The sequence below is a fragment of the Crinia signifera genome, chromosome 4, assembly GCF_055691185.1.
Source record: "Crinia signifera chromosome 4, ASM5569118v1, whole genome shotgun sequence".
Lineage (NCBI taxonomy): Eukaryota > Metazoa > Chordata > Amphibia > Anura > Myobatrachidae > Crinia > Crinia signifera.
Genome location: NC_139220.1, coordinates 226,839,475 through 226,853,988, shown reverse-complemented (window position 1 = coordinate 226,853,988; position 14,514 = coordinate 226,839,475). Strand labels below are relative to the sequence as shown.

The 14,514-nt window shown below is 44.6% G+C and overlaps 1 protein-coding gene across 1 annotated transcript in view; it reads right to left on the bottom strand.

The window, feature by feature from the left end:
* MYO5C (myosin VC) overlaps nucleotides 1-12,979 on the bottom strand; it is a 126,373-nt gene extending 113,394 nt beyond the window's left edge. The window contains exon 1 of the mRNA XM_083183896.1: nucleotides 12,610-12,979. Within this exon, the coding sequence (XP_083040022.1) occupies nucleotides 12,610-12,636 (27 nt within the window). The 5' untranslated portion in view covers nucleotides 12,637-12,979. The remainder of the gene's footprint in view (nucleotides 1-12,609) is intronic.
* Nucleotides 12,980-14,514: the final 1,535 nt, after the last annotated feature.

Below are 14,514 nucleotides of genomic sequence, written 5' to 3'. Positions count from 1 at the left end.
GAATTTGCACCCGTGCGATCAGGTCTGGCTCAAACCCAATGTCAGCTGATATAGTAGTAATGTAAAATAGGCCACAAAAAGTTGCGTCCTGTAATATACAGTACTGCATAATTATATAGGCATCCTTGCTTACTTTCCCACAATGTCCGAGGGTGAGTTCTCATAGAATATCCAACATTACATAATACAATACAATGCAATACATAACTGTGCTCCGTGCACTTGTCATTCATCGGACCCAACCTCTGAGATCTCATCACATGTTGGCTAGATTCCAGCAGCAATAGCCTAGAACGGTTTCAAATGAGTCATATGACAACTGAAAGTACTGCTCGCAATAGTTATATATTACAGTCCCCACTATTCAAATCTATCTTATATTTCTGGGCATACAGTACAATCCACTACCAATTAGTTATAAGGTAACATTTAGAGGATAGCTTACATATGTTCACATAATTTGTATCATATATTATTATGATCTCCCGGAGTATTAAAAGGCTGCCATAGAGTACAATGTTCACCAGTTTGCATAGGGTCACCTGCCTGAATTCGCCAATATGCATGCTCACTAAGCAATAACACATAGCCTATATGAGACTATTAAACCCATTATTATACATGTATCAAACCATGTAAGCAGAGTAAAGTACGGAACTGTTCACACAAACATGGCCCGTACAGCAGCGCGTAATCATATGATCAGCCTGTTAGAAGGCGTACATTTTACACATTGGAAAAGCTCCGGTATGAGTACACACTGATGACTACTAGTAATCTAGGAGCATATACAGGCAATACAGGGACATATACACATTTTAAAATGTGTATAGATATGCATATATGCAGAAATACACTATTTTTATTTGCATTTTTCTCTGTGGTACTGCATGAGCATTTTACTTCCAATTTTACATTGGCTTCTGTGTGTAAAGGAAAAAAAGGGAGGCATAATATGTGAGGATGAGAAAAAAAAAGAAGTAAATAATATGATTAATGCTGGGTTTACATGCTATAATCTGGCCGTTACGCTTGATATCGGCGGGTCGTCTAGATAATTGCAACGCGTATGCAGACAACCGATCCTGTAATATCGATTGAGCGGACATGCTGGATCGTCCAGCATGTCAGTCTGATACAATATTTTGAAAGTGTCATGTTGGCCGCATCAGGCAGTGTATGCCCTGCTGTGGACAACTAACAAACATTTCCCCCTGAACAAGGGAAATGCCTCCTCCCTGGAGCATACTTGGAAGAAGAGAGATGGTCCTTGGTGTGGTGCACCTAATGAAATCTAAAATATTACTTTTATTAGGGTTCAAGAAAATAGTGATATATATGTAAAAAAATGGGATACGGTCGTTTTATCGAATGACATTAGGTCGAATGTCATTTGGTCGACCCCACTAGGTCGAATGTGTAAAAAGGTCGACATGGGTTTATGTCGAACTTCCGACTATGTCGACTGCCATTAGGTCGACTGGGGTTAGGTCGAATTGCTCTTTTTGTTTTTTTTTTGGTGCCGACATGTGCCGACAGGCGGTGGTTCATGCCCTACCATCCACTAGGGCGTGGAGGAGGTTATTAAAACTGTGGCGAGCAAAGCGAGCCACCGTGCCCGAAGCATTGCGAGCGAAGCGAGCGATGCGAGGGTCCGATTCACTATGTCAACAGTGTCCATGTCGACACTGTTGACATTTCGGCCAAAAAAAAAACAAAAAGAGCAATTCGACCTAACCCCAGTCGACCTAATGGCAGTCGACATAGTCGGAAGTTCGACATAAACCCATGTCGACCTTTTTACACATTCGACCTAGTGGGGTCGACCAAATGACATTCGACCTAATGTCATTCGATAAAACGAACCACATCCGTAAAAAACATACAAAAAACATATAGGGGGTTATTTTGGTTCACTACTTCTGGCACATTACTTCTTAAATGGACAAAACCATGTGCACTGCAGGGGAGCAGATGTAAAATGTGCAGAGAGATTTGGGTGAGTTATTTTGTTTCTGTGCAGGGTAAATACTGACTGCTTTATTTTTACACTGCAAGATAGATCTTACTTTGAAGTAAAACCCCACCCAAATCTAACTCTGCACAATTAACATCTATTCCACCTGCAGTGCACATGGTTTTGTCCATTTGAGAAGGAATTCCCAATTGCCAGAAGGAGTGAACCAAAATAACCCCCACATTGATAATTCAGAGTAAAGAGAGAAAGAAGTGTTGTTTCAAAATACGGTGGCGAGCAAGTGGTACACTGTATTTAAACTTGTATGTATCGATGTAAATAAAGTTTTGACGGTAGCCAGCATTTTATTCAAATCAATTGCAAGTACAGTATTTACATTTTGTTTGATAGATATATGTAGTGTTTTTAAACTTATTACACTTTATAAATCTTAGGGTGTCTCACACTACAATATTATCTATACAGAATGTGGCATTTACTAGGTAAACAATCACCTAGATAGCAATCCCGGGTTAAATGCACTGGTCTGCAGTGAGTAGCCTGTCTCCCACTGAGGGCCCACAATAGAAAGACACCACAAGTGTGGGTTGCTAATCAGCTAGACGGGTTAACAAAGAAAAATGCCACATATAGGGCAAGCCAGTTAGTGTGTCAAAGTGTTGTGCAGCATAGAATAACGCTAGATACCCTTATAAGGGCTACAGTAATAAATTGCTATGTAAATAGGTCTAATCTTTAAAAATTACACAGCTACACAAGTGATATATAATGTAAAGGTAGCCACGTGTATGGCCAGCCGGTTGCTATACCTTCAGTAGGTCCTGTATAGCATAGATGGTCGCCTAGAGAGTTCTGTATTCGGAGAATTGCAATGACCCTGTTACCCTTATAAAGGCTACCAGTGTCAAGCGCTGGATAAATCTGTTTAACAATCACAGTATAAGTGTCAGTGTACCACTCTGCTCACGCACCTGGCCCTGACGAAGCTGCTCTGCGAAGCGCGTGCTGGCGCGTGCTAGTCTCATTGCGCAGGAATGCAGCCTTGTCCATGTTGGAAATGGAACCCTGCCCGGATGCCCCAGGTTATCCATTCACAAGGCAGCTCACACTGGGCCTAATTTGGTTGGCTTGATAAAGCAAAATCTCTTTCTAATGGGAAAAACCATGTCCACTGCAGGTGGGGCAGATGTAACATGTGCAGACAGTTAGATTTGGGTGAGTTATTTTGTTTCTGTGCAGGGTAAATACTGGTTGCTTTATTTTTACACAGCAATATAGATATCAGTTTGCAGTACACACGCCACTCAAATGTACCTCTCTCTCTGCACATATTACATTTTACCCGCATGCAGTGCGCATGGTTTTGTCCTTTAAAGAATGAGTTTACTTTTGCGATCCCTGCTGTATCACCCCCACAGGTCCTTCCTGTGTAAAACCCAGCTAGCTATCCTGGAAGGATTCCTGGGTTACTGGACCAGGGTGGGGTCGTTTTTCCTGTCAAAAATCTATGGTGTAATAGAATGAATGAGGCAGGGAATGAGTAAGGGGATGTAAGAGGAAATGGTAGGACTATGGTGTAATAGAATGAATGAGGCAGGAATCAAGTGAGGGGATGTAAGAGGAAATTAAAGGACTAGGGTGTAATACAGGCATTCCCAACCACGGTCCTCAAGGCACACCAACAGTGCAGGTTTTAGTGATATCCAGGCTTCAGCACAGATGTTTTATCACTCAGATAGTAATGAAGTCACCTGTGCTCAAGCCTGGATATCACTAAAACCTGCACCGTTGGTGTGCCTTGAGCACCGTGGTTGGGAATGCCTGGTGTAATAGAATGAATGAGGTGGGAAATGGGAAAGGGGATGAAAGAGGAAATTATAGGACTATGGTGTAATAGGATAAATGAGGAAGGGAATGGGGGAGGTGATGAAAGGAGAAATTATACGACTAAAGGTGCATAAACACAGTGCGATAAATAAAATGAGTGAAAGTGCTAATTTTTACCCCTTATGAGCAATATCACTCAATATTTAGTGTGTATGCTGTACCCAGACAAGAGGATATGCACTGAAACTAGAGGGAGGAAGATTCAGGGGAAATTTGAGGAAGAATTACTTCACATAAAGAGTAGTAGATAAGTGGAATAGCCTCCCATCAGAGGTGGTAGAGGCAAATACAGTAGTACAATTTAAACATGCTTGGGATAGGCATATTGATATCCTTACAAAAAAATAAGGATCAAATATGGTTTGAGGTAACATGTTTAAAAAAGTGGCAGACTAGATGGGCCAAGTGGTTATTATCTGCCGTCAAAATTCTATGTTTCTATCTTTAACGAAGGCCATGCAGAATACAGCATGGCTCCCACTCCCACTCCAGCCCCACTGCCTGCCAGCACTGGGAAATGTATATGCACTTGCTGATGACGGCACCCAGTCGGGTCTGGCTATCGTCGATATTGGCCGAGGTGTGAATTGCATACCTCCCAACATGACCCTCTCCAGGAGGGACACATTGCTCTGTTTCTGCACTTCTCCCTTAATTAATGATTGCCATTAGCTGTGGTGAAACACCTTTCTAATCAATTAACCTGTGTGAAACAGGTGATGGCAATCCTACATTATGAGGGAAGTCCAGAAACAGAGCAATGTGTCCCTCCTGGAGAGGGTCATGTTGGGAGGTATGGAATTGTATTGTGTTTATGCACCTTAATGTGTAATATAAGAAATCAATGTGGTAGGTGATGGGAAAGGCAATGTAAGAGAAAAGTATGTTGTATGATCTATTTTATTTTTATTTTTATTTATTTTTTTGGGGGGGGGGCAGATTCAGTCTCTATACATTAGGTAGTAGAGTAACTGGAGATAGGTAATGGTGATAGTTGTTAAAGTCGAGTTGCATACACGCCATTTTACGATAGTATGGCCGCCATTTTGGTTCGCAGAGTTGCGCAAATAAAGTTTCCATACCCGAGTCTGTGTGACAAAGTGGACCAGAAGAGTAGCCATACTATTACACATAAATTCATAAGAACATACTGACACTAAATAAAATATAGTTAAAGGTTTAGAACGCCACACATAGCCTAGTTAGCATTGCATACATCTGTCTGTATAGTGTTTAGTACCGTTCCGTTCTGTTTCTTATGCGCAGTATTCCGGTCATTGCGAATATTTCGCAATACACACGGCCCGATAGTTATGGACATAATCCATATTCCCAGGACAGTTTCTGTTGAAAAAGGTATAACAAAGGAATCCAGATGTAACCGGTTTCTACTGCTATTTACGACACCTGACGACGAAACCAACAAACAAAGAACTCCAAAAGTTCACTCCCCTGCACCTATTCAAACCAGGTGCATCATTTTAACCCCAATCACAGAGAACCTGACATACGACCCCCGACCAATAGGAATGGCCTTTGACCTCCCCCTTCTGACCCTATAAGATAGGTGACCCAGGGCGGCCTTGGTCACTTGGGCACATCTTCCTTTCCCTGACCTTCGACCGGGCTATAGTTCAACCCTGAACGATAGCGAGCTCCGACCGGACTGCGCAGCGCATATTTGATGGGACGGTAACGGTTGCATTCACGGTACTTATTTTCATTGTATTGTTGGCTGATTGTATCCTGTATCTGTATTTTCTTCCCCTAGTAGAGCCTGTTTATTATACTCATTGTTAGACTTTTGTATCACTTGTTATACCTGTATTTTCTATTCCTGTAACCCCCTGTTGTCCGTTAGGGACTTAAATACATCTTTTTACGGAGTTCCTATCTCCTTACTTCTATACCGTGGTTGTGTCTGTTTATTCGCATAGCGATAAGGTATATTACGGACACTGTCCTTAAAGGTATATTCGCAGATTAGAGTCAGAGTACTGCGAAAGGATCTCTTAATATAGTACTGGTTCTTTGGTGTACAATACACAACAAAGGTACGCTACGCTGCGCTACGCTTTGTTCGCACGTAGCTAGGTATAAAGGGTACGCTGGTTACGGACATAATACGTAACCTGCGCTTTTCACTTATTGTTTCTTTGGTCATATTTAATCGCCATTAACATAGTTTAACACACATGTAGTGTAGCATATATGAGACTGCAAGCAGTAAACTGGAAAAACAGAGTAGATACTCTGGTAGAAGGGCAGAGAATAAACAGCACACTGGTGAATAGGACAGGGTTGCCTACCTGACCCTCTCCTTCAGGGAGAAAATGCTCTGTTCCTGGACTTCCCTGGTAATGTATGATTGCCATCACCTGTGGTGAAACACCTTTCTTATCAATTGCCTAGCTCCCCACAGGTGATGGCAATCATATATTACCAGGGAAGTCCTGGAACAGAACATTTTCACTCTGAAGAAGAGGGTCAGGTAGGCATAGGGTTACAAACTCATCCCTTTAATCCGGAACACATGTTAATTACACAGGGTCTGTGGCTGATGAAATGGAGGGTCTGTGGCTGATTAAAACCAGGTGAAATGGAGTCTAGAAGTCAGCCAGCCACAGAACCTGTGTAATTAATATGTGTCCCAAATTAAAGGGATGAGTTGGTAACCCTAGGTAGGCAACCCTGGATTAGGATTAATGCTGATTACAGCAGGAGCAATGGCGATGAATACTTGTGGCATAGTTTGGAGCATAGAATCCAAAAAGAATATTCAGTAGCAGAAATAATGGCACTCAGGAATACACTGGGAAGTAATAGAACAGATGCATTCACAGAGGACCACTTCTGACAGAGGAACAGAGAAAGACTTGAGACAACTGACAAAGTACAGGTGCCTGGGAATGGTTTATATAGGGCTCATTGCAATAGGATTGGTTACTGAAGTCATTTGAGAAGTAAAGGTGCTTACACACTAGACTGAAATATATTGGTGACCAATTTATCTTGAGCTTCCCCAGTGTCCTAGAGGAACAATATTGTACATACACACTGAACGATGCGACGAAGGATCAACGATCTAGCCAGATTCTATTGCTTTTTCTGAAAGACATCCGAAATTTGTCTGCCTGCAGAGTCGACAAACAACTGCGATGAACGACCCATGGGGTCACCATTCCTTGTTCACAGCATACACACTGAACGATATTTTGACCAATATCGTTCAGAAGGGCCAAAAGTAGCGATAATGATCAAAAAATCATGGCGTGTTTAAGAACCTTTAATCTCTGGGACGGTAATATTATCAGCTATCCTCAGGTAAGATGGCTGCGCCAATGCAGTTGGAACATTATTATTAAGCACACACAAACATTCTGAGATGACTGGCCTGGAGATATCACAGGAAGTGAATTGGCAGCACCAGGTCAGTAATGAGGATCTGAGAATCTGAGAACCTGTGTCAGGTATGAGGCAGATAATGGAAGATGAATGTAAGGGGAAATTAAATAAATTCAGTATAATAGAAGGAATGAAGTAGGGAATAAGTGAGGGAATATAAGAGAAAATTATATGACCATGGAATAATAGATTGAGATAAAGAACAGGTAAAGGGATATAATAGGAAATTATATGACTAATGTGAAATAGAATGAATAAAATAAATAATGAATAAGTCCTTCATTTCCTGACATGACCAAGATGTAATATAATAAATTAGGTAAAGTGTGGATGAGAGGATTTTAGGGGGAATGACATGACCAGGATGTAATATACTGAATAAGGTAAAGAATGGGTGAAGAGATGTGAGGGGGGGAATGATATGACCAAGATGTAATATAATGAATAAAGTAGAGAATGGGCGAGGGGATGTGAGGGGGAATAACCAAGATGTAATATAATGAATGAGGCAGAGAAAGGGTGAGGAGATGTGAGGGGTAATGACATGACCAAGATGTAATGTAATGAACGGGGCATAAAATGGGTGAGGGGGTGTGAGGGGGAATTACATTACCAAGATGTAATCTAATGAATAATGGGCCCTACACACATGCCGATGTGTGTAGGGCGACCTAGCCGTTCTGCTCCTATGTCGCACAGCACACAGAGCTGACATCCCACACACAGACCGAGCTGTCAGCTCTGTGTGCTGAGCGAGCGGACAGCGCCAGTGTTCTCTGGTGAGAGAACCCTGGCGAAGCAGATATTGATGGACACTGTTCATCAATCTCGGCCAGCGATGCGTGGGGACGCGCATTGCTGTCAATATAGCCCCTACACACCCCCCGATGTGAGGGCATTTTCTAAGCGACTTTGCCAAATTAAGCGAAGTCGCTTAAAAAAAGGCCTTAATATCTGTGTGTAGGCCGTATAAGGCAGAGAAAGGATGAGGAGATATGAGGGTGAATTACATGACCAAGATGTAATATAATGAATGAGGAAGAGAATGGATTAGTGGAAACAAGAATAAATGTTGCGTAAATGAAGGGGATGAAACAATAAAATGTACATATATATATATATATATATATATATATATATATATATATATATATAGTTCATCATTTTACAAATATATCAAATATTAGTGCCAAGCACATCTTTCCCTCTCTTGAACCTGATTATGGCATCTACATGTGAACTTCTGCATCGTACAAGAGACAGATTTTGCTGCCTGTGTGATGTAGGAATGTAACTCCTCTGAGAGCCTTTGCTGGGCACTACATGTTCAGCTACATGCTGTGCATAGGCAAACGCAGGGGGGGTTTCTGATTACCCAGAAACACCCCTCATCTTTACAAGTGCCTTAAATTAGGACAACAATAGCACTGGTATATAATATGATCAATAGAGCTGCCACCACACCATGCAGTGTAAGGGACAGAGCAGAGCTGCTGCACATGTGTACCAGCTTCTTCTACCAGATTTACTGTATGTGTGGATCTGAACTCTCAAACATCACAATGGACCAGAGAGTAGCTGCCAAGAGGAAGAGATAGGAGCCTTACCATGAGGTGGGAGATTGTGAGCTTAGAAAGTGCAGTACTGGTTTTATTATGTTTGTGTATTTATTTTTTATCAGAATCAGAATCATCTTTATTGGCCAGGTATACTTGCGTATGCTTGGAATTTTTTGTGGTAACAGTGCAGCATCAATCAGGGAACACAAAGGGGGTGGGAAGAGAGGCATAAACATACATCACATACATTTCACATGTATCTAGAAAAGTTCGAGTTAGTATTTGGTATGTTCAATACGGTTTAGTTGGTGGACAGCTATTGGGAAGAAGCCTTTTGTAGTTCTTGTCGTCATTATGATATGTTTAAACATTTCCTGACCACTTTAAATGCTTGAAACAGCCTATATTATATACCATCTGTACTGTTAAATATTAATACTGTATTCCATACAGTATCCAGTGTATAAAAGGAGCAATTTGCAGGGCTGTTACTGCTCCAATAGACTCCTGTACTTACTCCAATGCGTTGCAGAGTGGGAGATTGTGGATTACATTTGGAAACCCCCCTCTAAAAATCCTGCGTTTGCCACTGATGTGGGAGACATATCTAGCAATACTTTCTCCACTCTTCACATTTCTTCAATAACAATGTTGTTTAACTGCTCTGTATCTGATGAGTTGTCTGATCTGTCAGTTTCCATATTTTATATAGGCTGCTTCCTTGTACTGAATGAATTTCTTTGCATGCAGCACAGCCTCCCACTGAAATCCAAATGTACAAAGATCCAAAAGTTTCATAAATATCCTGCTTGATAGTGTGATAAAAAAGACTTTGGGGCACCTCACAAACGTCTACTTTTCTGCTCATTTTAATATGACGCCACCATTTATCTGTGTGACTTTGTAGTAAGCCAATCTCTAAAAATAAACCTGAAAGACTGTATGACAAATATTGATATATAAATTAGAAGTCAATATTGTAACCACTTTAAAACATAATCCTAATACAAATGATGACGGACAGAATGTAATGGTGCCCACACACAGGTAAATCAAATTATTCAGCTGAAACATCAAACTGAGGGCCTGATTCAGACCTGACCAATAAATGTGAGAATATGCAGTGGACTGTGAGGAATAAGCCACTGCCCAGACAGAAAGAGAAATCGCCCTTTGCTAAATTGTGAGAGGATTGCCAATGGATCACTAATCGCCATACACTCGCAAGTCCATACGCAATTCCTGAACCATCGAACAGTTATTGCCGTCTGCGCAGAGGCGGAACTACCATTGGTGCAGCAGGTGCATTGCACCGGGGCCCCTGAGGACTAAGGGGCCCATTGCTGTCTAGGCCAGCAGCTTGTACCCCTGTCACCCACTGGTGTGGGGCCTAAATTGTTCTTTTGCACCTGGGCCCGCCACTCACAAGTTCCGCCACTGCGTCTGCGCCAATTGAGTAGGTCTGAGACAGGGAAGTGGTCATTGCTGATGTCACAGACCCTCCTCCATAAATGCCTGGGCAAGCCTGCATTTTTTGGGGGCACACCCAGAAAATTGCAGGTTTTACCCCCAAATGTCATCTTCCTGACAGTCAAAGTCCGAACACATTACATTTACAATAAATATGCATTTTCTGTCGCTATACACCCTCGTGTTTGAGTGATACATAGGGAACGCATGTGCAATTGTTCATTACCCGCTCAATTTGCGAATTCTAATTAGCGATCAACACTGAATAAGGCCCTAACAGATCTACGTTCAGTTTTTAAAGATACAAGCGGGCCAACATGAATTAATGCGGTTCTTTAAACTGAACAACTGGATCATATAGGACCAAAACATTGTAGTTAGGCGATCACATACATCAAATGGATTGTCTGGTAAACCTTCAATATGTGGATATTCAGGGCTGGGTTTGGGTAGGATACCTGTGGGGGCTGAACACAGTGATATATGCAGAATTTAGGCAAACTGTAAAATGTTCTGCCTTTGGCCTGTGTTGTTTTAGTTGAAATCACCGTTCCACTTGTAAGTAAATAACTGTTAGTAGGAATTAGAAAAACAGACATTTCATTTATGTTTCAGTTTAAATAGATTGTAAATGCCTTGAAGCAGATATCATATTCATGAGTATACTAATATCATCAGAGGGCTGTCAGTATTTTTTACGATTATCTTCTTATAAATAACATAGCAGCAGTTAAACGAGTTGGCATAAAGAAATGATGAATCTACAAGTCACAAAATACGGGGAAAAATGGTCCAAGATGAGGGGTGAGGACGCAGGGTAACACTGGTGTTACTGTACCTTTAGAATCCAGCAAGAGTCTGTTTCCTGGCTTTTTCTGTCACTTAATGGAACTGTTTTATATTAAGCTATTGGTCAGAAAACATGGCTGATCAATGTAGCTGCCATGTATTCTGACCAATAGTAAAACACCAACTGAAAGATTGTTGTTAGATTATAGCTATAGATTACCATTGGTGTTTTTTTTTTAATGTAATCTAATACTAACTCACAGAATCCTACAGTATAATCATGCCCTCAATGCAGCAACTATCCAGAAATGACAGAGCATTGACAGAGGCACCTGCCATTCATTATGATAGATCTGTTTCTATTAAAATAAAATCATATTGGGGACAGTAAAAACCAAACATTAAACTCTGCCATCCGGGGGGTGTCTTGTCCGGGGAGATGCCTGTGATAGCTTTCAACCAGGACATGGGAAAGGGGAGACTACAGCCTCCCCATGTGGTCCTGACTGATCCGGTTTCTGCTACATGCCCGGACCATACAAGGAGGCTTTATTCTCCCCTTCCTCCTCTCCCTGGTGACAACTGTCACAGGCAGCCCCCCCCCCCCCCCCATGACAGGACACCCCCTGACCTACAAGCTCAGGAATGCAGAGTTTGATGTCCAGTCCGGCGCCACCACTAGGCAGCTTTAGGCATCTGCCTGGGGCATGGGACACTGGAGGGCAGCAGGATGGACAGAGGTGGGGAACTCCCACCTCCCCCAGTGGAGCCGCTGCCGCACCTCCCCCCCTGGAGTGACGCGGTGGCTTCACCTGGCACCCCCCCTCCATGGAGCGGCGCAGTGGCCGAATCCCCCCCCCCCCCTTGGAACGGAGCGGCGTGATGGCCGAATCCCCCCCCCAATGGAACGGAGTGGAGGCCAAATCCCCCCCCCCCCCCCAGGCGTATGAGCGCCGGAGTGCCCTGAGTCAGGCATTCGAGCTCTTGTCTGGGTCCGGTTGTTACCCATACCCATCATATTGTAAGTTTGGTGAGAACATTCCTCTACAGTGATGTTATATTGCGGATGACCAAGTGCCCAGGTAGTCACCCTCACCAGCAATAAAATGTAACATGTCATAAGATTGTAACATAGATAAGGAACCCTATGGGCAGGGGGTGCTGATTGCTACTAACCAAATGATTGAACCTTTGCTAATGTCATAGTAGTAATGATATAGTGACAATACTATAGTGACAATGCCATTATCAGTTATCCCTCACTGTCCTGCTTCTCTAGATGACTATTAAGGTTCCAGCTGCTTCTTCGCTTTTACAAGACAGTAGTACAGTGTATGTGCCAGTGCCCCTGATGGATGGACGTGTTCCCTCCCCAGGAGCCGCCTGTCACACAGGCCAGTCAGTCTTCCTGCAGAAAGTTTGTTGCACTGTGTCGCCTGCAGCACTGCCCGAGCCCCGGCCTGCAGGGAATAGGAACAGGTTCATAGCGCTGGATGATACAGAAGGGAGGGGCAGTAGTACCTGTGTGTATAGCTCAGCCAAAGCCATGGTGACCGGGGATCCGGTGCCGTCTCCGCCGCTCTACACTCACTACTTGTCCTGCTGTATTGCTTGTCGCCGGCAGACGTGGACGAGCCGCGACAGTTCAGCGCTCCCAGGGGCTGCTCGGTGCGCGTTCACGCGGTCCTTACCTGCGGCGGAGAGGCGTGCCCGCGCCTGTCCCATCACCTGAGCGGCCGCGGCGCCCCTACTGCACAGTCACCGCTCAGCAGCAGCGCGCACCCGCTGCCCCCGGGGACCGCCCGGCAGAGGAGGGAATCTCCGGCTGCCCGGCATTGTAGCCGAGGCTGGGGACGGGGGTGTGGGGCTGTTTCTGCGCTATCTGGGAGTGGAAAACATCGCAGGGTTTTATACTGATGAAGCTAAACATTACTCAGCAGCACAGTCGCGTGTGTCTGCTTTCCGGACAGGGTTAATGATGTTCTCAGTCTATCGTCTCTCTCTCTCTCTCTCTCTCTCTCTCTCTCTCTCTCTCTCTCTCTCTCTCTCTCTCTCTCTCTCTCTCTCTCTCTCTCTAGGGGACGTGGATGGGGTAACTAGGGTTATGGGTTGTAGGGTCGAGTCAATGAATGTCGATGTACATTGGGTCGACCACTAAAGGGGTCATGGCTGTGTACCGCGTCCCCTTGCATGGCTCACTGCGCTCGGCACACTATTATATTCTCCCACCACACCGCAGTGGATGGTAGGGTACCACCTGCATACCTCCCAACCAGTGGCGTAACGAAAACTTGTGCTCCCCCCCGCCGGGACAATTTCGCCGCCCCCCCCGGGACAATTTTGCCGCTGCCCCCCGTTAAAAGACCCCCCCCGGGGAGCTGGCATGGGGGTCCGTGCGGCGCGGAGGTACCTGTATTCAGGGAGAGCCTGGAGGTCCCTGCGCCTGCGGCGCTGAGTATGATGTTGCTGGGGTCCCTGCAGTGAAGTGGAAATAACGCGATATCTCCGGCGGAGATAGCGCGTTATTTCCACTTCACTGCAGGGACCCCGGCAACATCATACTCAGCGCCGCAGGCGCAGGGACCTCCAGGCTCTCCCTGAATACAGGTACCTCCGCGCCGCACGGACCCCCCTGCCAGCTCCCGGCTGCACCCACAAGCAGTGGGGAGCTGGCGGAGAAAAAATAGCGTCCGCAGACCCCCGGCGCCTCCCCGCCACCGCGGGGGCTGCGGCCTTATAGTTACGCCACTGCTCCCAACTGTCCAGATTTTCGCGGGTACCTCCCATCTTTTTTCTTTTTGGGACGTTCCTGCATCCAGCATGGGGCCGACTGTCCCGCAAGGGGGGCAGTTGGGGGATTCCCCCTTTGTCACTGGTGAATAGACACTATGCGCACAGCGTCTATTCCCGCAGCCAGAGGGGCTGGGGGCATGGCCAGCAGCTCACAGAACCACTGGCCATGCCCCACAGTGGCAAAATGGGGGTGTGGCCTCGTGGCAGTGACGTGAGTTATAGGCCATGCCCCCAAATTTTGGACATGCGCAGAGGTCCCACTACGGACATTCTGAAAGTTGGGAGGTATGCATTTATCAGCACAAAATCGGCTCAAACAAATGTGAAAAACTCATGTCGACCTTTCCATTGCCGACTTAATGATTGTGTTGACCTTCCCACCCTGTCGACCCATTTCAGGTGTCGACCTAAGCCCTGTCTATCTTCAGTGGTCAACCCAATGTATGTGAACCTTCATAGGGTCAACCTAGTGACCGTATCCCGTAACTAGTTGCCCCGTACAGTATTTCCAACAGAAAAAAACTGTTTCAGCAGCTTCATTTTCTGGCATGGCGTATGTGATGTCAAGCTGTCAAGAGGTACTACTGCTATGGGCATTATGTGTAATGGGAACTACTAGTGTGGGCATTGTGT